This window comes from Anastrepha obliqua, chromosome 1 (assembly GCF_027943255.1).
Source record: "Anastrepha obliqua isolate idAnaObli1 chromosome 1, idAnaObli1_1.0, whole genome shotgun sequence".
Taxonomy (NCBI): domain Eukaryota; kingdom Metazoa; phylum Arthropoda; class Insecta; order Diptera; family Tephritidae; genus Anastrepha; species Anastrepha obliqua.
The window spans coordinates 129,194,563-129,220,832 of record NC_072892.1 but is presented as its reverse complement, the minus strand read 5'-3'; the positions used below and the strand labels follow the sequence as shown (position 1 = coordinate 129,220,832).

At 34.3% G+C, this 26,270-nt stretch overlaps 1 protein-coding gene across 1 annotated transcript in view; it reads left to right on the top strand.

The window, feature by feature from the left end:
• LOC129236084 (calcium-activated potassium channel slowpoke) overlaps nt 1-26,270 on the top strand; it is a 282,580-nt gene that overhangs the window by 245,752 nt on the left and 10,558 nt on the right. Inside the window, exons 16-19 of the mRNA XM_054870285.1 lie at nt 5,482-5,556; nt 11,496-11,528; nt 17,385-17,541; nt 18,771-18,836. Coding sequence (XP_054726260.1) covers nt 5,482-5,556; nt 11,496-11,528; nt 17,385-17,541; nt 18,771-18,836 — 331 coding nt within the window. The remainder of the gene's footprint in view (nt 1-5,481; nt 5,557-11,495; nt 11,529-17,384; nt 17,542-18,770; nt 18,837-26,270) is intronic.

The following is a 26,270-nucleotide window of genomic DNA, read 5'->3' as shown; positions in this document are numbered from 1 at the left end:
AAAAAGTTTACCCCGAAAAACATTGCAACTATTATTATAAATAACATCTTTTTCATTTTTTAAAATTCAGAGTAAAACGATGAACATTTGTTTATAAAGTTTGAAAGTGTAATTTATATGGCTTGGTTAAAGAATAAACAATTAAAACAAAAAACATGAAAACAAAGAAATAAAAAAATATTAGCCCGAAAAACATTATAATTATTAAAAAAAACTTAAAAATTTAAAACGAAAAAATTTGTAATTATTAAAAAAAAAGTGCGTGTAGCGTAGTACACATAACAGAAGTGAAACTTTCAAGGCAGACAAAGAAAGAGGGAGCGACCTGAGAGAGAATGGGAGAGAGAGAGAGAGAGAAAAAGAGAAAGAAGATATATCTAAATAAATTCACAACATTTGCAGAGAATAGAAATAGACAAAATTTACAAAACACGGAGAAGAGTCGACCGGTGTAGGTAAACGTCGGACACAAACCGTGGCAACAACGCGCACTACTCCGAGCGTTTATCACCCGCACAAACGCAGCGATTCCAGCGACCGCAGCAACGGCACAAATTATCGTAAGGCAATACCAATAAATCCGACGCTGAAATGGATTGCACTTTATAATACGCACAAGCACTAGCCAGGAAACGGAAATAAGCGCCAAAAAGTAGGCACCAAAAAAAAAACCGCCAAAAAAATTGGGACCAAAAAACGGCCAAAACAGTAGACACCAAGGAATATAACGCCAAAAAGTAGGCACCAAAAATATATTTCCTACAAGTTTGCACCAACAAACAAGCACCAAACAGTAGGCAGTGTTATTTCTCACTAGAAATTAGCAACCACAAGGAAAAACTCAGGAAAAATAGCCTAAAGTGTATCTAAGATATATATAAGGTATAGCTCTCCCTCTCCTTTTCCTCTACGTTATATCTTTTTTCTCTCTTGCGGAACGAAAATACCGAAAACGTTGCATGGCCTTGAAATTTTACTCTCCATTTTCGCTCGTCTATGGACGCCTAAGAAGTTGCACTTCAAAAAAACATAAAAGCAAACAAATAAAAAAATGTTAAGCCGGAAAACATTATAATTATTAAAAAAAATTTAAAAATTTAACTCAATAAACATTTTAATTATTAAGAAAAAAGTTATCATAGGCTCAGTTATGCTCGCTACTGTACGGTACCTCAATTGAATTCATCTCACTTTCCTTCACTACAAACTTGAAAGGGCACGTCAGCGAACTTGTACATGAATGTACCGACCAACTGTAAGAGGTTAGTTGAGAAAACAGCAGTAATTCGTACAAAAGCAAAACCAAAAAGAAAATCAAATCAATTAAATGTTTATAGCCTGCACACGAAACAAAAGCTATGAATTATTATCACACAGATGCCAAAAAAAAACGCCTACTTTCACTAGTAGTGCAAGTAATTTCAAATACATAAGTATTTGTATCTGTACATAAAGTAGTAAAAGAGTTTATCAAAATTACAAAATAATGTGCCTACCAGCAAGTATTTGCCAAAAGGCTTCTGTGCTTATCAGTAATTTTCTGCTCCTGCTGTTCACGCATACTGTTACGCAAGTACTTTAGCGTAGTTTTATTTCATTTAGCTGCGCAGTAATATGTGTGTATGTTGTTACTATTTCTTTAGCTTCCAAGCATTAGTGGCACAAGCATATAAATATATATATTTACATGTGTACGTATGTTTAGTCAGCTACTTTTCTTGCTTCAGCCAATGTTTTTATGCACAAATGTACGTAGTTGCATTTAAGTCGCCGTTTGTTTGTCGTCACCAGTATACGCTCGCTTGCGCCCACACCCACTAGCAGCACCAACAGCGCTGTTGCATGTCGAACGAATCATTTTTTTTTTTTTGGTATTTTGCATGATGGTGCTTATTGTATATTACGCATATTATTAGTGCTTGTTTGCATGTTGCCATGCCTATCTTTAAATGTAATATTTTCGCTTTCCACTTTCGATTTCAATATTCATATAGACCTGCTTCTACTTCTACTACTTTTTGATCACCTATACACTCACATAAATACTTATACTTATTGAATTGAGCATGTAAATATTTACGCTAACTGATTACATTTATTTCTAATTCCAAAAAACCGAAAAAAATATATTTTTAAATCTTAAATATTTTTTATTTGGATTGCTTTGAAATATTAATTTCTAATTTCTAATTTTGTTCCGGTTTTCGATCTTACTTTTTGATAGCACTCGTTAATGTTATTTTAAGTTATAATTTAAGTTAATCTCCATATTAATTACCGTTATATATTTTTATTTTTTATTTTATTATATTATATAAATTAAAAAAAAAAAAACCAAACAATTGCCGTAGCCGAATGGTTTGGTGCGTGACTACCATTCGGAGTTCGGAGAGACCGTAGGTTCGAATCTCCGTGAAAGACCAAAATGAAGAAAAACGTTTTTTCTAATAGCGGCCGCCCCTCGGCAGGCAACGGCAAACCGCCGAGGGCATTTCTCTTCCCTCCATTTGTGGAACACCGGCCACAAATAACAGGAGGAGCTATGCCAAATACCGGAAAAGGGTTTAAGCGCCAATTATAAATATATATATGTAGATATATATATATATATATGAAATTTAAATAACGTGGTTTCGTCTTTTGCCTTGCCATTCAAGTTGAATACGTTATTTTTTTTTTAGGAGGGAATTGCTCGAACTACATACATTTGTTTAAAAACAGTGATGTTCCAAAAAAAAAAAATTGAAATGAAAAAAAGATATTTTCTCCAAGCATATGGCCACCTCCGCTGAACCGCTATCCGGTCATGCAAGTTTTTCCAGACTTTATTGGCTTTAAAGTTTCCAGATGGATGAAACAAATTTCTAGGCCACCTCCTAATAAGTTGAAATCAAGGCTCTACAACAAAACCAAAACCAGATAAAGGATTTCCCAATAAGAGGTGATATTTTGATATTCAAAGAAAAAGGCTATTTTTTAATATAAATGATCGGAGGTTTATTTCACTATAAAGAGGAAGGCATGCCGCTAATAGTGGAAAATAACATCAGGCTAATGACCACCACCACCTTGCTTACAGGGCAATATCTTTTTCAAGAAATTTTCCATAACCGAATTGCAAAGTGGCTGCCCTATGTCCTCGATAGCATCACGAATTCCATATTGGAGGTCTTGAATCGACCCTGGGCTGTTGGCGTAGACCTTCTCTTTCACGTAGCCCCAAAGAAAAAAGTCACAAGGTGTCAAATCGCAAGATCTCGGGTGATAACACGGTCCGGAAACTTTTCCCGTAAAAGATCAATGATTTCGATGCTTATGTGGCAATAACACCTGTTATTGGAAAACCATTTATTACTACGAGTTGTTTTCGTACCGGTATCATCAAAGACTATCCAAGCCATCCCTTCCATTTTAGAATTAGTAGCGCTCACGATTGACCGAAATCAAGTTTCAAACAGCATTTAGGTGCTGCTTAGGTTCTGCATCATTTTCAACCTTAGAAAGTGTGACAGATCCAAAAACTAGCAGCCTACATAAATTATCTAAACTGTGTATTAATGGCAAAACATAAAGTTATTAAACTCTCCATGCAAACACTTGGTATCCCTATTGATCAATTTCTGACCTATGTGTGATTTATAGGATCAGCCAAGTCCAGTCTAGAGGCAGACTTTGGTTCTTCCGGAGCTCAAGTTTATGCTGGTTTATAAGCGATTCGAAGTTATAAAGGCAGGCAGGGTTCCGCTATATGGACACGCATTGAGTATGGTGATAAATGACTTTGTTTTGCCTTCGTTTGCCGCAAGACCAGCCTCTATTGTGTCTTTCAAGTAAGATCACCAATGCACCGTTGCATTTTTATGTAAAGGATGATCAATTTAGAGGTATCGGATTTTAAATTGAAATAAATCAACGAAAATTCAAATGGATTGGGCAATCTTTATTATTTTTGTGTGGAACCATTCATGACATTTATTTTTTAAAGATAATCTCTTTCAAATGTTAGCCGCAACTGCGTCGTAATTCGCCTATTCGTAAACACCAATTTTAAATGGCTCGCTCTGGATGGCTTCGATCGGTATCTCATGAATAACTTTAGTAATGTTGGCTTCCAATACCTCCATCGAAGCTGGTTTACCACAAAACATTTAGACTTTACATGCCCCAACAAATGAAAGTCCAAAGATGTGATATGTGGTGGCCAATCCACTGGTCCGAGACGAGAGATTAATTGCTCACCGAAACGACGACGCAGTAAATCTATTGCTTCACGGGCTGTATGGCAAGCAGCGCGATCTTGTTGAAGGAAAATGTTGTATAGATTATGTACTTCATTTTCCGGCATCCGGCATGAAAAAATCAAAAAGTCGTTTATCATAGCGCGATAGCATTCGCCATTGACTGTTACATTAGCGCCAGCCTCTTATTTGAAGAAATATGCACCGATGATTTATCCAGCCGATAGGCCGCACCAAATGGTTCATTTCAATGGATGTAAGGGCTATACTTGAATGGCTTCGGGTTGTTTTCTAACCTAAATATGGCCATTTTGCCGTTGATTTGTCGGATAGCGCGTTCGGCACCTGCAAGTTGGCCTGAGCGCGCGATGAACACTATTCATAGAGCGTCAATTTTCGTAATAGAATTATACGATTTATAAACATTCTTGAGGCGTAAGTCTTTCCATGATGAAATGCCAATGAATACTGAAAAAATTGTGCATTTAGTTTGACAGTAGTCATGCGTGATCTGTCAAAAAAACCCGATTAGATAAAGTACCTCCAATCAAGTACCTCCTATATCAAACTTCATAAAATATTAAAACTATTACTGCATTGAAACTATTGCGCTACTTTAGTAAAAAAGTATGCTATTATCCATTATCCATTATCTGTTGGCTATACGCGCTAATTCACAAACCAGACCTCGTTTAGGTTTTTTTATTCTATAGATTCTCAAACTGAAAACGCCGCTTCTTTACCTTCTCAATCATTTCAACAAACAGTTATAGGCATTTTTCAAAAATTTTATTTTCTAACTTTTTTTTGTTAATTTTCTTAAATTTCTTTATAAATATGTAGTACAATATTTATCCTACAATTTTTCCGCAAATTTTGTTTCTTATCCCGTCCGAACTCCAAATCAAATACAATATTATTTTAAACTACAAAATTTTTAATTCAAGAGATCTATTATTATTTTTCTAGCTATCTTAAGTAAAGTCTAAAAAACAGAAAACTTAATTTTAACATAAAAAACAAATTTAAATATAATAAACAATACAAAAACAACATTCAGCAACGTAAAAGAAAACGCTCTTGCTCCTATTTATTTGCTCACTCATTGAAGTTTTAATGCAAAACCAAAAAAAAACTAAAAACCAGTCAAATAAAAAACAAGAAAAATTGCAAGAAATAATAATAAAATTAAAAAATAAGCATCATTTTTTTCTGAGTATGCTGATTAGTGAATATCTTACAGATGATTTCCATCCAGCACCCACATTTACGCCGCCAGAGCTGCCCAAGCGGGTGCATGTGCGCGGATCAGTAACGGGTAATAAAATTATACGATATACTACCACACACAATTCCTATGTGCATACAAACATACATAAATTCAAAAGCATTTCTTATTCACCCCTACTGATTACAAAACATCAACTCTCATTTTTCATAAACTGATTCCATTATTTCTATTTTTTTCTCATGCATAATCATACATAGAAAATTCATTGAAAAGTATTTGTTTGAAAGGAAGGAAAAGGGATTTTTTCAACATGCGTTCAAGCGAACTTACTAAACACATAAGCGAGCAGCATTTAAAGAATTGCATTGTATATATCAATGAATTATAAAAATGTCATAGCAAAGTCAACTTAAGTACAAATGAAAACATTGTTTTTTTTTTAATTTAGTTTTATTTTAAAATGTTTATATTGCTCCACATCTGCTGATACTTTTCGTTATAAATTGTGTTTTATTTCACAATTCGAGCTATTATGAAGCGGGTTAAAGTGAAACTTCGGTAGCTAAAGTAATATCCGTTAAGCACTTGCAAGTTTAGCTTGCTCTTCCTGAACAGTTTTCTGCTAAGGTACATCGGATAGGATAATATGAATGGCTGCCCTTGCAAGGCGTCCACATGGACATATAATACAAAATTCGTCCGTTGGGGACTGGCAGGAGGAAGGAGAAGAACTAGGCAGGTGGAAAAAGGAAGAAGGGGCTTTGGATTAGAGGATGATGACCAACAGTGGCTAATTACATGCGTATTAACCGCTTCAAACTACTGATGAACCGCACCAGATGTGTGATATTTAAACCCGCAATAACCGCAGGTGTAGCGAAAAAGTGAGAGCCAAAATGTCTAAATATTTGCTGTATGAAAGCAGGGCAGCTGAGAAGAAGGTAATGAGATGTTTCCACCTCGTTCCCCAGACAGCTTCTGTAGAAAGGACTTGAAGCAATACCAAGTCTCACCGCATGGACACTTAACGGACAATGTCCAGTAAGGGTACCTACCTTCTCCTAAAACTCGGCAGAAAGGACCTGTGAGTACTGGTGAGTGTCATCACAGGGCACAACGCCTGTGCTCAGCATATGGTTGCCATGGGGGTCGTAGATGGCCTAATATGCTTATCCTGTCTTGAGGATGATGACACTGCAGAGCATTTTCTGTGTAGCTGTCCTGCATTTTCAAGAATCAGACTTCGGATATTGAGTTGCGATATACTGAGTATGGATGAAGTTCATACTCTTCCTTTTCCGGATCTCTTAATATTCATCAATGAATCCAAGAGCTTTGCGGAAGAGTAACCTCAAACTAATTTATCCGTCTTACCACCCACTTTTTATCTTTTCTATCTCTATTCTTTCTACAGAAATCTATCCGGGTGTAGTACAATGGTCTCCTGACTGAGTGCTTGGACTTGTCCAACCCCTCACAAATCTAATCTAATCTAAGGGTACATATGTACCAAATTCGAGAGCTGCTTTGTTAGCTTTAGAAGTTCCCTCAAGCGCCCCGATCTACCCGTGGCCAGAAGGATCTCGCGGCTTTGCATGTTTGCGCACTAGCCAGCCGGTTGCTGAGTTGACGCGAGGCCTATCTTTCTAGTAGCAGACCACAGGTTCTTAAGGGTATTGTCCTCTCATTTTGCGATGAAACCGTCTCCAGGGTCCCCTGTGTAGACAGCTCATCAGCCCAACACTGCTGAAGTACATAAATTGCCGTAATTTCCACAAGAGTTATATATTTTTTCTTAGAATTTTACATAGAATAAAAATGTTTTCAATGAGCGACAAACTATAGCAAAATCACGCAGGGAGAATTTCTTTAATGAAAAAGATCTGCTTGCATCCATCCATCATTCAGAAGCTGCATTTATCCCCCAACTATCGCAAAAAATATAGTACTATAGTTACTATAAATTTTTACGGAGGCTAAACCTGCTAGATTGTAGGTTACAGATATTTGCATTACAAGATGCATTCTTCTCCTGTCCACAAGCTCAGACTGGCTCTTGACTGGCATTCCTCGAAATAAATAATACAATAAGTTTATTCATCCAAACAACTACTTAGTCCTGCCATAAGTACTGTTAAGTCAGTTATAGGTATAGATAAAAAAAATTAAATTTTAATTCGAAGTGGTCACCGTTTGCTTTTACAAGTTATTGATTTTAAGCTCTATGTGCTCATACACCTAATATTTTTTAGGTTTAGCGCTATGCCCTGTTATTTATTTCAAGAGTTAATTACAACTAAAACTTCAAAATATTTTCACCTATCCATTTGTCTCTAAATTTGGCACAATTTCGCTGACAGTGTTGCTGTTGTTGATCCAGTTCGCGCAGGCGTTATTAGTGCAGTTTGCAGTGGTGTTGTTATTGTAGCTTTCGCTGGTAAGCTTAGACATATATTCTGTCAAAAAAGTACCGGGAATTGTTCAATAACACACAAAATAATTGTTTAATCATCAAAATTTATTTCGTCATTTTCAAAACAGACTCAATTCTCATATGCCAACGATTAGTCCAGTCATCAAAGCACCTTTTAAACGCGTTTGAAGAGATCTTCTTCAGCGAATTCTCCTTAATGGCCTCTATCGACTCAAAGCGACGTCCGCGGAGTGGAAATTTAAGTTTTGGCAAAAGGCAAAAGTCACAGGGGGCTAAATGCGGTGAATACGGTGGTTGTTCGATGATATTTGTCGAGCTTTTGGTCAAAAAAGTGTTCACAATATGAGCCTTGTGAGACGGTGCGTTTTCATGGTGCAAGATCCATGAGTTTTCTTTCTACAAAATGGGCCGTTTTCCTACGCACATTCTTTCACAAACGTCGCATAACTTCCAAATAATATTCTTTTATCTTTTCATATACCCACGTCTCATCATCTGTTATGATGCAATGATGTGCTGGATAAACGTTGGATCCGAATCGACTTGCTCGAGCATGTCTTCAGCCACATTCTTCCGATGCATTTTTTGAAAGAAATTCAACTCTCTTGGAACGAGTTGAGCAGCCACGCGTCTTGGCGTCTCATGCCCAATTGATGGTGTAAAATGTTTCGAATTGGCTCGTGAGACACGCTAAGTTTCCAGCACCATTTTCTTGACTTTGTCGACGTTTGAAGACGTTTGAAGACGTTGGTGAGCGATCAGATCGGGGCAAATCTTCCACGACTTCTCGGCCCTCTGCAAAAGCCTTATACCACTCGAAGACCCGTGTTTTTCATGTTTTTGATAAAGTACACTCGCCATAGGCTTTTTGCAACATTTTCAACGATTCAAACACACAAAATTTAAGACAAATTTTTTATTCGATATTTTTATCCATAGCGCCATATGCCAAAAACAAGCTAATTGAAATATATTCTCGAAATATGAAGTGTTTCAGCAATTCGTAAATCTCAATTGCACTTTTGTTATTCAATCACTGCAATGCGCTTACCCTTAGCTCCCCACTCCATTGTTAACAACCGAAATTTGCCACGAAACTGAGTATAATTTATGAGTATGCAATGCATACGAACAAAAGAAAAAATAACGGAACTTTCTTCTGCGACTTTATGGCAAGACTAAGTAGTTCTGAATAAAGATCTCAAATGTCTGTTCTGATTTTTGTTATACATTAGTGTATAAATAAATAAAAGTGTTTTTTAAAAGATACGAAGGTAGCCCATCTACAGCAGATTTTTTGATGCCTTTAAGGGGACAGATACCTGTAAACGGCCATATTTTCCCTGATTTTCATTAAAATTATTTAAAATGAAAAAGGCAATATATTTCTTTCAAAATTGGCATACAGTTTATTTATACATTAAAATAATATAATTTTTTTTTTTTAATCATTTGAAATGGCGGATGTACACTCAATTCTTCCAGGAAGGTCGCAGCGGGGCTTTTCAATCGGCGGGCGTTGTAGCATCGGCGTCAGTGACCTGAATACAAAAAACCAAAAATTTTTTTGTTTATCATTGGCATAAAATCTATATGAATTAAAAACAAATGGAAAAAAAATTCGCGGAATAAAACGCTTCAAAAAAAAAGTGAGTTTTGGGGCGAAATGTTCCTACTATTTCTTTTTTAAAAAAATTATTTTTTCGAAAATTTTTCAAAAACTTGTATTCACATAGAAAGTAATATTATAAAAAAGATGTATGCAAAATTTCAGGGAGATCGCCAATTCGAAAAATACAGTTTTGAGAAGAACGCATCTAAAGTTTGAATACGTAACTATGCCTCTCCCAGCGCTCGAACGCAAAGAATAGAGTCGTCAGGGTTGACGATCTATAATATAAGAAATACTTAAATTTACGTTCTACAAATTTTTCGATATATTCTTAAAGGATGATTTTAACATTTTATGAAAAAAAAAATTTTTTTTCGAAATTTTACAGGTATCTATGCCCTTAAAACAGCATGTCGATTTTTACGTTCCTTTTTTATTTGTAATCTGTGCAAAAAAATATGTTAAAAAAAAAACAATAAATAAATAAAAAAATAAAAAATATTTTTCATTGATATTCTTCCTATAAATACTATTTAATAATAATAATTTTCATTGATATTTTAGTTTCTACGCTCCTGACATTTTTATGATAAATCATGTAGAAAATATTTTTAAACTCAAATATTTTCATAACCTCATTAGGACCAGTTCTTCGGCAAACAATTAAACAGAGACACATTTCTTATTACTGTCTTTAAGTTGTGTCGTTTTTCTATAATTACGTATATTTTCTTCTATTTTGCCGTGTACAAAGTATTTTTATTTTTAAAATATCCTCCAAGTAGCCCCTCAAAATATGCTATTAATTAGCGTCATATAAATAAGTAAATATTTGTTAGTGTTAACTGTTTTTGTTCTTCTTTAGTTATTTATTATTATTATTTTTTTTTTTGTTATTGTGAATTATATTTGTTGTTATATTTTTCCAATTTATTGTACCATATAACCGGTTACTTTCATATACAAAATAGCAAATAAACGTTCACTCGTGTGTGTGTCTACTATCGTAAAAAGTAACGAGTAATTAGCAATCAGAAATTCAACTTTTTTCGTACAAACACTTGAAACTTACTCGTTCTGTCACTTGTGTAACTAAAATACTCGTACTTGTACTGGTACTCTCATTGTGTTGTATTTAAAATAAATTAGTAATCGTATTTTAACTGATTTACTTCTTTCTATAAAACCAAAACAAAAAAAAAAAATATGCTTGATATTTGCTCTTCTAACTAAAATTTAACTAATATTCGTACAAATTGAGTTCATATATCTATGTATATAGCTACTTTAAATCAACTATTCATAACTTTTTATGGTTTTTTTGTTTTTGTAATAACCATTTTTCTTAACATTCGTAACATACTTTTTGACATTTCATTGATCTCTATTTCTTGATCTCTTCTAAGTAGTACAGTAATAACGCCCAATTCTCAAAAATAAGATACTACTCCATGTAGTCGAAAATTATAGCATTCTATGTCTCACTTTTTATCCCTTTTGAAAATTCCCTTTACTGTTTAACTAAATAGTGCTCCGAAAAATTCTAAAATGTCAAACAGTCTGTAAAAAAAAACTGTTGTAGATAAAATTTTCATGCTAATATTCTAAAACCTACAAAAACTACAACACGCCAGTGTTTACGCTCACACGCTAACATGCAAACAAACAAACAAATAAAAAATAGTAGCACTCTCCGTAAATATGTAAAAACAAACTGCTATTACGTTCCTTTCAACTATTTAGTACTAAATTAGTACTCGTTTTTATCTGCCACACAATACTAAATATTTAAAAATTTAATTTTATGCTACTTGTTTGTGTTGCTACAAAAGGAAACACCAAATTATAGACACACGCGTACAGAAATGTTTGAAAATTTACCTTTCTTTTCGAACTAATCACCACAAAAATAACCAATGCCTATTTTTCTAAAATATGTTTTTTTCTGTATATATTTTTTATTGCTTGGGTGGTGATTAGGTGACATGGCGCGCGATAGAGAGGATGTGAACCGTAAGTATCTCAAAGTGTTGTGTGTTGTAATTAATGTCGGAATTCAGGCAACGGTCGCGAGTCACTATTAGCGACCGCATAGCACTAAAGTGACCGCAGACTACTGTTTTGAGCCAGAAAGGAATTATTCGACACCTTGTTTTCGACTTTCGAGATTTTTTTTTGAGTCAACAACAAAATTTTTGTTGGTCGCTCATGCTGACTTTTCACCATAGTGATAATGCTACTGGGGTATAGGTATATACAATTTTCAGCTTTCTGCGAGTACCTCCATTTTAGAACGATATATTATACTTCACAACTGACTTCATCAAGCACATAGTGATCAAAGCACTTTTTTTAGACATAATGTCACCTTCAAAGAGCTATATTAGATCGTAAGAAATGGCCCAAGTGAAAAATACTCAAAACTCTTACTTCACCCATAATTTTTGCAAATATTGATGGTCAAAAGTACCTAGAAAGCAGGTTAGATGGTTATTACTAATTGCGCTACTATAATTACGGTAGTGTCTAGGCGTAACTATCAAGCCACTAATAGTGATTATTGACTGCTGTCTGAATACCGACACGAGTGTTTATCTACCTATAGGAGTTCCACGGTAGCCAGCGACATCTTTTAGGTGTAAGTTGGCTAGCAAAATACTATGAAATTTAGCTTAAAAAGCTTTTATCTCACGCTCTGAATATTTCTGCTTAATTTTAGCAAAATAATTTTTTTTTTGTTTTTTTTTTCTTTCGACTTAAGCAATTTTTGAGTTTTAAATCAATAAGTAAAATCTTTTTAAAATTTAATAGTTTAAAATTTCAAAGCATTATCAACCATTGATTAATAATTATGTCTGTAAGTTATAGTGTAAGCCCTTAACAATTTAATGATGGGCAAGCATAAAATACTAAGCCGACTTGATACAATGTGTATATACCTATGTACATTAAGGCGAATCATTTTGTTCTTAAAAAATGTAACCAGTTTTGTTTAGGCAACTAAAGTATTCTACTGGCAATTCTTTATTGAAAAGCTCATGGAAGCATATTTAGATCTAAAATTAATTTCTAATTCACCTATTTTGCATTTGGGTTGTTAATCCCCAATAAATTTTTTTTACGTTGTTAAATTTTTTACACGAAAATCTATGCTCTCTACACTACGATTCACAATATGTTTCACTTTAATATGACAACCTGTAACAAAACAAGTTGTTAAATAAAGTTTTTCCCAATCCTAATCAAGTTAGGAAAAATGCATACTCCGAATTATTATTATTATTATTTGCTACCGCGCCAGCTGAGGGCGCAAAGTGCCGAGACAAAAGAAATCCATTGCGGTCGATTTCCAGCTTTTGACTTTATCTGCGGCCGAGTGAGCGAGTCCTCAGATGTCGTAAACTCGTCATGCAGGCTTCGTCTCCATGTTCCTTTCGGCGGCCGTTCTTTTGGGCGAGAGCCTTGCGAATTCCAGTCTAGGACATTCTGCTGATTTCAGTCGATTGTATGGCCAATCCATTTCCACTTTCATTCATGTCTGTGTCAGAAAAAAGGAACGGCGATTATTCATGAAGTATAAAAGATATATATTTAAATTGTTTTACATGAAAGTATGTACAAAACTAGGAGTGGCAATTAATCAATAAGCCGTGTAGTCTTCATCGTTGTCGAGTATAGCCTGTCATCTTCTCGGCATGCTTTGAACCAACTTTTCTGCGTAGCTCGTCGACAAAGAGGACTAGATTTTGCGAACTTCACGCACGAGTTGCTTTAAATCGTGGACTATCTTTTCAACAAGATGCGTTTTCATAATTTCCCACACATTTTCAATGGGGTTGGCGTCTGGGGACTGGGAAGGCCAGTCCATTACTGTGACGCCAAATTTCTTGTTTTGTTGTTTCTCAATGTGTTTTTCTGAGAGTAGTGGTTTTGACGATGTGGGACGGTAGGATATGTTCGCCTCCTTCAGTCGACTTTCAATGGTGTTGTTTCTATTACCTTTTTAGCAAGAATTATGCGTGCTTGGCGTAGTCGCAAAGAAAGGTCCCGCTTAAAAAGTTGGACGATCACTTTATTCTGCTTTTTTGTCGTCATTCATTTCAAGCCACGCTCAGAAAAGTCATCAACATTTTTGTACACGTTATACCGCTGATTCCACATCACAACAAACTTTTTTGATTTTTTAACCACTTTTGCAGCCGCGGCTGCCCTTTTGAATACGTGCACAAAAATACCGCCTCAAAACGCTTCCGGTACTTCTCACTCATTTTTGTTTGGTTGCGTTTACGTGAAAGTTTCGAACGACACTAACCTGAGTTAGCCCTGGCGTCATAGCCCTTGAGTGGGACTATTATGCAGCAAAAAGCAGAACGAAATTTATTTTCAAGTTAAAAGAAAAAAAAAACCGGTCCTTTTCTTCTGACACAGACTGTATTTCAATCTCAGCTGGCCTTTGTTTGCTTCGAGAAAGGAGCTCGTAATTAGAAATCCAGTTATCGGGCCATTACATGCGGAGCATAGCTTTCAAACAGCGGTGTATAAACGTTTGGAGCTTTTACTAAGATACTAATAAGCAATTTTTATTTGATAAATTAACTTGTTTTTGGAGTTTTTTCAAAAGAATTAGGACTGAAATTATCTGTCCGACCTCTGGAGTACTGTAGCGTCTACCTTAACACCCACGCCGTAACAAACACTACGATAAATATCTTCTTCAAATCAATGGAGGCAGTTATACTAAGGTCAAAGGTTGCTCAGGAATGCTCTATATAAATGTTATTCGCACCATATTCTAGGTTAGTCTTATATGGGTTCCAGGACATAGAGATATTGAAGGAAGTTGCAAGGCCGATGATATAGCCAGAAAGGGTACTCATCTTCCACTGCTTCAAAACAGAGTCAATATTAGAATTCCAATGGCAACTTACAAATTAAGGATAAAAATTATTCTCTAGGAGGTCAATAGGTCATTACTGGTGTTACAACCAAGCTGATTTGACCGCAATTAGATAAGAAAAGGTGCGGAGAATTGCTCAACCTCTCAAGAAAGAACAACTCGAAGATCGTGGCTTGTGGCACCGGTCTTTGGTTGTAAGGTAAGCACTGTCAGGTAATTTTTTTTTCAGAATTGCCAGTGGAGTACTTTAGTCGTCAAAACTAGGTAGATAGGTAGGTGAAATGGTTGAAGTACCACTCTTCAAGTAGCACTAAAGCGCCGTTTCGATACCATTATAAGACCTCCAATAGTCCAGATATCTACAGCCATGAAGAAATTGCGCTTTCTGCGCTTTCTTGAAAAATAAGTTATGCAATTCACCTTTAACAACTGTCAAGGGGAAGACCGGATAGGAGGTCTCTGAGACCAATTCAGTCCCCTTCTTGGCAAGCTCATCAGCAATTTCATTTCCCTCTTTGTTCCTATGTCCTGGAACACAGATCAGAGAAATGTTACCTACACACAAAAGAGATTTGACTAGTTTAGATCCGCACCATAGCAACGTCAGAGCCTTGATCGCGCTCCCACGTTCCCTAAGCAATTTGCATGCCTGCAGAATCACGAAGTCTTCTGCCTGAAAAACACTAGCAGTAATCGGCAATTTTGAGTAAAATAGATAAATTAGCTGATTTAGAGAAAACCCCTGCTCTCCGATTCCGGTGCAGATTTTGCCCTGCCCAGATCCTGCCTTCTTGAAAAAATTGCTCTGGCACGACTTTCAAACTCCAGTTTGCGGATAGTTCAGAGAAACACAGTGTTAACTGCCCAAAAATGCTAACATATCCCTTGAGGGTTTGTTTCGTCGTCGCAACTCAGTAGAGAAAAAATTTGGTCCGCCTTAATGTGCATATACAGTTGTGATCAAACGAAGAGATGACTCCACAAAATTTACAATATTTATTTATTCTTCCGAATATGTATTTTTTGTCACTTTCACAGTAATTTCTTCCGACGAAATACACTTGTGAAACGTTGTATGTTTTTTATTTTTGTTTTTTTTTTTTTTTTGTTTTGAATTCTTGAAATAATTCTGAAATTATGTTTCCAAACCGGCTTTGAAGTTTGTACAAACACAACAGGTCTTTATTTTTCATAGCATCTAACCTTTTTTCAAATCAATTTATCAATATTTTTGAGAATCTGGTCAAACTAAGACTTGAACTGGGAAATTTATTTCAGTGGAAATGTAGTTGAGGGTAGACCCCTTGGCAACAGAAGCGCAGTTTTTTGTATGACCTTACAAATGTCTTTCCAGGATGTCGCTGGCTTTTTTTTCTTTTTTCTTGCTGAAATCATAGTTAATAAAGCCTTCTTATTAAGCTTTACTGGTACTCATAAATAATTATATATTAATCATCCTTTAATCAAGTAACTATTAAAAGCCAAACCAAAAACCAAACGCTTAGTACTAAGTGATTGTGTGTCGTATGTTTAAAGTAGGCTTCCAAAAACTTGAGGGTCTAACCTAATTAAAAATTTTATGTCAACGTAACACTAATAACGAGAGTGATTCCATTAAAAACAAATTTGCAATGCCTATAACTTGCAAATAATATTTGTATGTGTATTAATTAGATGGAGTGTCTCAAAATGATCGAGCTATTTAAGGTAATGATAAAAAAGAATTGAAAGTAAAAGTAGAAACTGGTTGTAAATAGTTATTTAAAACAAAAAAATTGATTTTATTTAAAAAAGGTTACCAAGAATTTATTAAAGACTTGAGAAATCAATAGGATCATTTCTTCAACCCTTCTTCGCTACTGTGCCGACACAACCTTGGTAGTATTGCCAGCCTCCATATAAATTATGAAACGTTAAGCACCAGAATTTGCTAAAATTTTTAAAAGCGTTAAAATAAAAGTACCTCAGCGGGCTTTTGCACATTAGATCTGTTTTAGTCACAATACATTAATAATAATAATGACAGGGCTACAAGACGGCCACTCGAAGTAAAACCTTTGTGAAATCATCTTTTCGACCAAAATATATTGCAACACCAAGAAACAATAATCAGATGTGCATACAGAAAATTTACGTATACGAGGGTAGCCGTCCCGTGACTTTAAGACTTTTAACACAATTTTCATAAGTTTAAGTTTAAGCAGTCTCAGTCACTTTAGACTAAATTTGCGAAGCAATTTGGGCATAGTGCCGGCACAATTTCATCAGTGGTTAGTTTTAGTCTTACCTTAGTTTCTGACAAGATCCCTATCAAAAATCAGCAGCGTCAAATTGCACAAACTTGGTGACCAATTCGCATTGCCACAACCCCAGATAAAAGCGTTTTCGTAACGTCTCTACAAAACTCTAATTCCAGTCGATTTGCCAAAATGATAGAAACAGTATAGCGCGCATCAGAGAGTGCGTGATGTCACATTGATGCAATTGCATGAGAGAGATGTGAAAATGCGAAAAAAAAGCAAGATGAAGGAGAAATTACACAAACAATACACGAATAAATTGCGAAAAATGCGACGTCCCACACACAGCGATGCTGTAAAAATCGCTGAGAGTAAAGTAGCGGTACCACAAAGTAAACTAACGCCACTTTATTTATCATCCTCTCCATCGTGGTCGATTTGTGCAATTTGTGTGTGTTTGCCTGCAATAATCCATGATTAAGCTACAATTTTCTCGCATGCAACAAAAATATCACGCTAAATGTGGCACCTTTTCCTATATGGAAGTGGCATTGGTTTTGCATACCTACAAGCAATGAGAAAAAGTCTTGACAACGTTATGTAAAGTACCATTTTGAGACACCCTGTATAGTCACACGTGTCCTAAAGTGTTGTATTAATAATTAACTCTACGTATTTCACATTAGTTTATGTGGAAACATTCAGTAAAATTTCTAAAATTTTTATTTACAGTCATAAATCGCAATGGCCGTCGTACAAACGGCACCGGTAACGGTAGTACAGGGTTGCATATGAATTCAATAGCAGCAAAACAAGTTAACAAGGTGAAGCCTACAATTAACCGGCAACAGGTTGAAGGACAGGTGATATCACCATCGCAGTACAACAGGTGAGTATCCAAAGTAAAAGCAAAATAGGAAAGAGTTACTTATACATATATAAAAGTTGCTTATATATAAAAGTTATTTATATATAAAAGATTTTAATGAAACTTTTTTCATTGAGATGCTTAAAAAATTGAAGCTACGCCTTTGCTGTAAAAAATCAAGCAGCGAGAAAGCAAACTAGCCTAAAATTAGTGCTTAGGTAGTGGGAAAAATAAACAAAACAAATTCAAATAAGAATACAATTTTTGTTAATAAGCAAAAATGAAAAAATAAAAATAAAACCACTAAAAATAAGAAAAATTAAAATAAAAAAAATAAAAATAAACAACTAAAAATAAAAAAAAATTAAAATAAAAAAATTAATATAAAAATAATTTAATTAAAAAAAATAAAAATAACAAAAAAAAATGTGTTTAATTATATAAAAAACATCCTCAACTAAACAGAACCTCTTGAGGAGTTAAGAAAAATAGCGCAAGCGTATATTATGTCGTAAAAATAGGTCCCTCGAAATTATTAGTTTAGCAAATTTAAAAGACAAAAATGTTTTAATTTTTAATTAGACAACAAAAAATTAGTTAGCAAAGCCACGCAATTATTCTATTAAAACTATAGTTATTTCACTTAAGTTAGTTTATTTCTGCGCTGTGCGAGTGTTCTAAATCATGTCTGATTTTTTTTATAATTTGCGCTATTTTCTGCAAAATCATCGACAATTTCATTTCACGCATTTCTTTTCAAATTAACAATTCGAGTTTTTCACAACTAATTTCTTTGTGTTTATTATAAATATCTAACAGCAAGCGTTTGTAAAATATGCAGCTTATTAATTGTAAATGCAAAACAAAAAAAAAACAATTTTTTTTTTGAAAAAAAAAAAAAAAAAAAAAAATTTATTGAAAAAAATAAATTTTTTTTTGTTCTTTTAGATTTATTGAAAAAAAAAAATTTGTGAAAAAAAAATTATGAAAAAAAGTTATGAAAAAATTTTTTTTTAAATGTTAATATATAACCAAAAGATATTTTGAAAAAAATATATTTTTTTTCTTTTAAATTTATTGAAAAAAAAATTGTGAAAAAAATTTTTTTTTTAAATGTTATATACCGAAAATATGTTCTTCTACTAATAAATATGTATATGTATGTGTTTGTAAGCAATGTCAAATGCAAATGCATAATAACCACTAATAATAACAACAAAAGAAAACTCTTAATGAAAATTTTGTTTCAGGCCGCCAGAAAACGATGCTAACCCATATGCGGGCTATCAACTCGCTTACGAAGTTAAAAAGCTCATGTATGCGTCCATTCTAAACTATTAAAATTTTAATGCTTTAACTTGAAGTTTCACACAATAGTTGTTTGCCACTACTTATTTAACTATCGACTAACTATTGTCTTTGTATGTTGTCTGTTTGCCAAAAAGTCAAAATATCACACGCATACTACTCGTACTTGTATATAAATATATATTACACCTACACATTTGTATATTTACGTATTGTGATATGTTTTGCTGTAAATGTGTATGTGAACTGAATTCATCTCCATACATACTTTTGCGTACATAAATATACGTATCTGTGTGCACTACCACGTGCACGTTTTGCAAATTTTTGGTGCACTTAACATTTTGTAATTTTTGTCTGTGAATGTGTCTTGTTTTCCAACATTGAAAAATAAAAACAAAACATAAAAAATTGCATAAGTAGTTCACCTGTTAAATAATGTCATACATTTTCTCAATATTTCATTTAAAACTTTTTCCAAGTAATAATATTTTGTCTTTAGCATTGTTTTGTATGTTTACACGTGCATACTACCTCATAATTACAAAAACGAATACATACTTACATACATACATTCAGAAGATATCAAATATGTGCTGCATGTATGAGTTTCAAAGCACTTCCTTCGATTCATTGCCACTTTACACTTTACTCGCTTTGACTTGCTTCGCCTGTAGGTGCATTAAATAACTGCAGTCAAACTGCAAGCGAAATGCTTAAGTCATAACATTTTACTAACTAATTTGAATGCACGCGTACTTTGTACATAAATCAATTTTAAATTAGTTTTTCATTGCCTTGAATAATTTGTATTGAATTCAAATAAACCTTTGATTGTTGTTGTGCTCGTATTTGTAATGCCCGTCTTCTTTCTCTCTTTACCTCTTTATCTGTGAATGAATAGCAATTAAATGTCGTATTTAAAATAAGTGTTTAACTAATTCATTTTAAGTGTTAACTTATATCTATGTGTGCATATCTATTCGACCATCAACATTAAAACACTAACCACCTTAACCACCTTAGTGCAACATCAGCCACATTTTACATAATTTCATAAATACTCATTACCCGCAAACGCCACATAAATCCACTCATTACGTCATTCAGTGACATTTTCTATTACATATTTAAATAATAAACTACAATATGACAACAAACTGTAATAAGTGCAATGACATGCACAGACGTTGTTGGATTAACGATTTTCATAGGCACCTCTTAGGAAATATTTCATGTATCAAGTGATGTGTGAAAAATGTTGTAAAGCGATAATCAATCCAAGAAAATTAACCGATTGCCAGCCGAACTAATGCAGTATGTAGCGTCGAAAATCAGGTGCACTTAAAGGGCAGGCAATAAAACAAGGCAGAGTTAAATTCCAGACAAATTTATTTTATCTCCTTCAAAATATGACCCGTCTGAAGCAACACACATGTGCCAACGTTTAACCCAGTCCTCCATGCACCCCTGGTAGGCCGACGATGGGATGGCCTTCAGCTCCTTTGTCGCACTTCCTTTATCGACTGAAATCTACTTCCATGAAGTGGTAACTTAAACTTGGAAAGCAAAAAGAAGTCGCACGGGGCCATATCAGTGTTTGCCCAAGGAGCACCAAGAGATTTGGTGGCTCCTAAAACACTCAGTCTAAAAAGCCCACTGTATTTAGAGCTATGAAAAGAGGGTAGATAGTCAAGGAGGAAAGAAGAAAGGTGTCAAAGAAAGAATAGAGACAGAGATAGAGATAAATAGTCCTGTGAGAATTTTCCATTTTTCTTTGGTAAATCTGTAAATATCCTCCAGTTTTAGAGAACGAATATTACTCATTTTCACGATATCGGAACCCAAAATTCGTAGCCTTGCTCTAGCAAAGGCAAGACACTCACAGAGAAAATACTTAGTGCTATTCGCCTCCTCCAAGTAAGATAGGCACATCGGGTCCTCAATGATTCCAATGTGGTCATATGCTGACCCCATGGGTTGTGTCCTGTAATAATACCGACCATCAACTGAATGTCTTTCCTTCCAAGTTTTAGTTGAAAGTTTGACAGTTTTCTGTTCGGGCTTGTCACAAAACACTTGGCAGTCCTGCAGCGTTCTAGACCAGACCAAAATTTATCATTTTTTGGTTACAATAAAATTAATTTTGTAGTGAAGTCCTTTCGTTTGCCACATTTGTGAAGCAACTCGTTGAAGCTCGTTGTTACCAATAAGCAACTTATTTCTAAGTAATTGATAATTTACAGGGTTTCTTATGCAAATCGAATATTACATACTTCCTTGTTATTTTCTTGTTGTTGCTTGTAAATAAATAAATTTTCATTAAGTAATCAGAAAAGCAACCCTAAGTCTTCAACCCGTCGGAAAAAATGAAAATAAATCTAATTATTTTGTCGCCGTAAAAATAATCGACGGCAAAAAATCCGTTCCTGTCGCAATTCTGTGCAATTTCATGCTATTAAATGTGTTCTTATTTTGACAGCGACTACTCGCCAATCCATTCCGCGCTGTCCACTGCAATTCTGTTCTACTTCATCCGTGAATTCCTACTGATTTATCCTATCCCGATAAAGATATTCCACATAATGGACCGAAGATTGAAACAAGAGAGGTCAAGGAAACTCGACGACAATAAGTAATAGCTGCGAACTGCCTTCACATTTTGAAAATACTCATTTGTAACCCTTTGTATTATACTCTATTTAAAGACCTAAAAAAAAATTATTTTTTTCGCTTAAGTTTTAAGTTATAAATGAAGAAAGAATTTAGTTATTTTGACCGAAAATTGCAGTTAGCCGCTTTTACCGCAGCGGCGACGATATGTTACTCAATTGTAAGTGGGAGACGGCTGCCATCAGCTGCCGCAGACTTCACTGCAATAGTCTAATGATATCATTTTGATGCGCCCACATCAATGCCATTCATTTCGCAAGCGTCCACATCATAATTGTATCGCCTTACTACATAAATAAGTACATCCTAAATTATCACTTCAACTTTTTTCACTTCACTTCAGAACTTATTTTATGAATCGGCCTCAATTCTAATATGAGTATTTTTGTAATGGAGAAATTTAATTCAAATCAAAATTTGAAATTTTGTAACAAAATTATTTTTTCATGTGTTTACTATTTCATAAATATTATATATTACCGAATTTGTAAAGTTTCAAATTTAGATTTTGTTTTCTTCGCATTAGCTTCATTTTCATCTGCTTCATTTTATTTTTCGTTTCGATTGTCAAAGTTGAAGGTTACTATGACTAATATTGCAATACCGCCGTTTAGAGGTAGATAGAGAAAAAAATCAATTGATATAAATATGGCAAAGCTTTTCTAGTTTTTATACTATTAGAGCTGTGCTATTTTATATTCGAGCGACGAAACATTTTTTCGAATTGAAAATTTTATTAATCCTTCAAAGTCAATAACGCGGCTCTCTTTCAACCAAGTTAAAGTTAAAAAAATGTATAATGCGTTAAAAGAGACGTTAAAATGAGGAGAATCAAGAGACTTGAGCTGCCGGACAGAACACAGAAAACGCTACAGGATATCCTTAGCTCTTACCTACGTTACATGCTATGAGAATTTCACTTTCCATAACATTTACAATTTACCGTAAAATATCACATAATACATAGTATACAATAGGTATACTGTTGGAAGCGTTAAAAGATATTTGGTAACTTCTGCGTTCCTTGAAGAAAAAATTATTTCAACAACCTTACAAGATGTTAATTCACCCCGCAAGAATGTCTAGCTTAATTCTAACTTAGCCCAAGAGCAGAAGAAATGTGACACGTTGACCGATTATGACCTATTACCGGTTCCGGCTTAATCACCGACCTGCTCATTAGTGAAAACTGCATCTGTCTTGTCTCTGATTGTATCCATATTTATGCCTACTTACTTTTAAGCATTCCCCAATCAAACTATCCTACCTAAACTGTCCAAATGTTCAAAGAAGCGACTGAAGCGCAGTTTTTGAGGAGCTGGACGTACGCACAAATAAACAAGTACAGAAATCCCTATCTACCTCCTACACTACAACTCCAGGAATCGCTGTTAGAAGCACGTAAACAAACAGTACAAGTTGAAGTCCAAAATAAAAAATAGAAACGACAGGAGCTTTTGTTCTGATAAATTCGAGTTTATTTATTCAAAATAGTACCCTCTAGCCTCGATACACTGTTTTGCGCGATCTAAAAGCTTTTCGAAAGAGTATTTCAGGTCATTGACCGGAATGTTCTTCAGGATGTCCGTACAAGTCTTTTGGATGGCCTCTACGCACGCAAAGCCTTTTCCTTTCATCACCAAGTGCAATTTTCCGAATAGTTAGAGTCACAGAAAGCCATATCACGTAAGTGTTTGATGGTTAAAATGCGATTTCTGTTCAAAAAATCAGTCACAATAGTGGATCTATGAAATGTTGCATTATCAGCAATAACCGCCAACTACCTACTTCACGGTATTCAGGGCGAATTTGACGAATGCGATGCAACAAACGCTTCACAACGCCAAGATAGAAAATGGCATTGACGGTTTGGCTAATTGGCACAAACTCCTTGTGGAAAATTTCCTTGGAATCGTAAAAACAAATAAGCATCGATTTGATTTTTGACTTCTCCAAACGCAATTTTTTGGGTGGTGGCTCGTCTGGGGCCTTCCTTTCGGCACTTTGACGCTTAGTTACAGGTTCATGTTGAAAACGCCACGTTTTATCGCCAGTTACAATGTTATAAAGGAAGTTCTCGTCTTTTCTCGCCTCTTTAATAGGGTCTTTCAGCAACGATGATTTCGGTTTATTTTTGATAAATTTACGAACAATTTCGATCGAGTTTTCGGTGATTACTGATTTTGGGCGGCCCCATGCAACCATCTCTGAAACGTGAAAACCACTCATGAACTCGGGCACGAGATAGACAATCATCGTCATAAACTTGTTTCATTAATTCAAATGTTTCGGTAAACGTTTTACCAATTTTAAAACAAAACTTGATATTAGCTCTTCATTTGAAAGAAATTTTTGTACAGATGACACAAACGTACTGACACTTTAGACGCAATAACTTCGCTTCCACTGAACTGAATGTCACCTAAAGATGTTACTTCCAAAGACATTTTTATGAGTCTTGTTTATTTTGGACTTCACCTTGTATGTCATATGGTTTAGTGTTCTTATAGTATCCCCACAAGAAGATGTATACGGGGAACTCATTCCTGTCAAATTTACAAATTCTGCAGTGTGGGGAATGAACTTGAACAGTGCACTAAAATGAATCACAATCGCGAAAGCATCCTAGGTGGCCATCTGATGACGGACGATGCGATGCATTCGAAGGACTTTTGAGTAAAAAACTTTGATGGCGGCAAAAATACTAAAATATTGTAAACAAATTCTTATGAACCCAATTATTAGACGGCAGCACGACATTTTGGCTTTAGAACTGCAATTGTCGACGTCGCACACTGGGGATTTTTGTACTGAGATGCGGAAAAAAGTATACATACAAAAAATATTTACATTTTTACTACTAACGAAGTTGTATATATTTGTGTATGAAAAGAACATGTTTAAAAACATTATTTTTTAAAACTATTTTTTAAAAAAAAATTTTTAAAAAATTTAAAAAAATAATGTTTTTTAAAGTTCATAAATTTTATTTTTAAAAATATATGGAAAGAACATGATTTAAAACAATGTTTAAAAACTGTTTTAAAAAAATGTTGAAAATCAATGTTTTTTCCATATAGAAATATATACTACTGCGTTATTTGTAAAAATATGAAAATTTTTATATGGACTGCCGACAAGTGAATAAATAATGAACAAATATTTATTTTTAATGATGTCATACATACACAAATTATACACATTACATATTCATATAAAACATATTTTTTTGCAAATTTTATTCTTGTAAAAGCGCAATTACTTCCTTGCTTAAATCACTGTGCTTTTTCTTATTGAACGAAGGTGTCAAATGTGATATCAACGGGTCTGATGTCACCATCATTCGGTGCATGATGTCTTGATTCGTGGCAATTCTGCTGCATTTTCTGGAGTTTCTGGGTCTATACTTTTTGTAGTCTTTGTTTCTACATTCCTGAGCCTCTTCAGACAATATACCCACAGGGAAAATACAATTTTCCATTATATCCTTACCGTGTATGAGAATTTTATGGAGAGTAGTTGGCATATTGTACCATTCATACAAAGTAACAAACTTTTTTGCTGTCTCCATACAAAAATCTCCAAATTTTGTTGGGTTCACTGGCTCACGTATGGTTATGGCTTCAAGAATAACAGCAAATCTTTTAATTAAATCTTCGTCCAAACCTGTTATTTCAGAAACTAAGGTTGGATTGGCAAAGAATCTTCGTGACGTGTTTCCGGAATTTGTTGTGCCGGATCCTTGCTTGACAGTATCAACCTGTATCCCAATTTTATCTTTTAGCTCTCGTTTTATCAATTGTTTTCTGGCTTTTTTTATTGGGCGAGTATGTGAGTCGACTCGTCCTCGTTTAAATTCCATATTATAGACATGCCGAATTTCAGTGCTTCTAAATGAGCCTGGATTGAACTTCTTAAATTTTATTCATAGTGCTAATGAAAACCATTAACAAAATTATTGCCGCAGATTTTTTTTTTTTTTTTGTTGCCCTGTGTTATCATTGCCAAAAAAAAAGGCAGTGGCGCCTGGTGGCACCTGCAATTGATTAAAACTGAAAGAGACGCTATTAAGGAACACGTTGATACTAGTTTCTGACCGTAGGTAAATGTAGCTCAACTTGCAGATCCAAGAATATGAAGGAATATGATTTTTTTTTTTGTTTTTGTAAAATTAATTATAAATAGATAATCAAATGCTTCACAGCCTTTGTTCTTCCGGCTAAAATATATAAAAATATCGTACCCTAAATGAAAAATAAAAAAATCGAAGTCGGCTCAAGCAAAAGGAAAAAAACCACCTTGGGCTTTGAGGTTTTTTCTTAGTCAGTTCAATACTATAAAACAATTATACTTTTCACATATCTATAAAAAAAAAACTGTAAGTCGGAATTTAGTAATTCTTTTTGATTTTATTGTTGGTTCTATTCTGGAATTTAGAAATACCATTAAACATTGCGTAGGTGGTATGTTGGAAATTTGACTTTTTTCCGCAAAATCCCCACTGTGCGTCGCCAAATTAAATATATTTCTACTTTGGCTGCGACAATAAGCAGATGTAGTGCTGACATTTAAAGATTAAACGTTATTTGATCAAAAACAGCATAAAGTTATTATGTTTTTTTTAAATGTATTAACAATTAATGATTGTAAACAAATAAATAGCTACTTTTTTTACACCAAAAAATATAACTATTTTCTATGTCCTTTCCCCTTTGAAAATATTTAAGAAGCTGGCTTTAAGACGACATTGCAGGCAAGGAAGTTTTTCT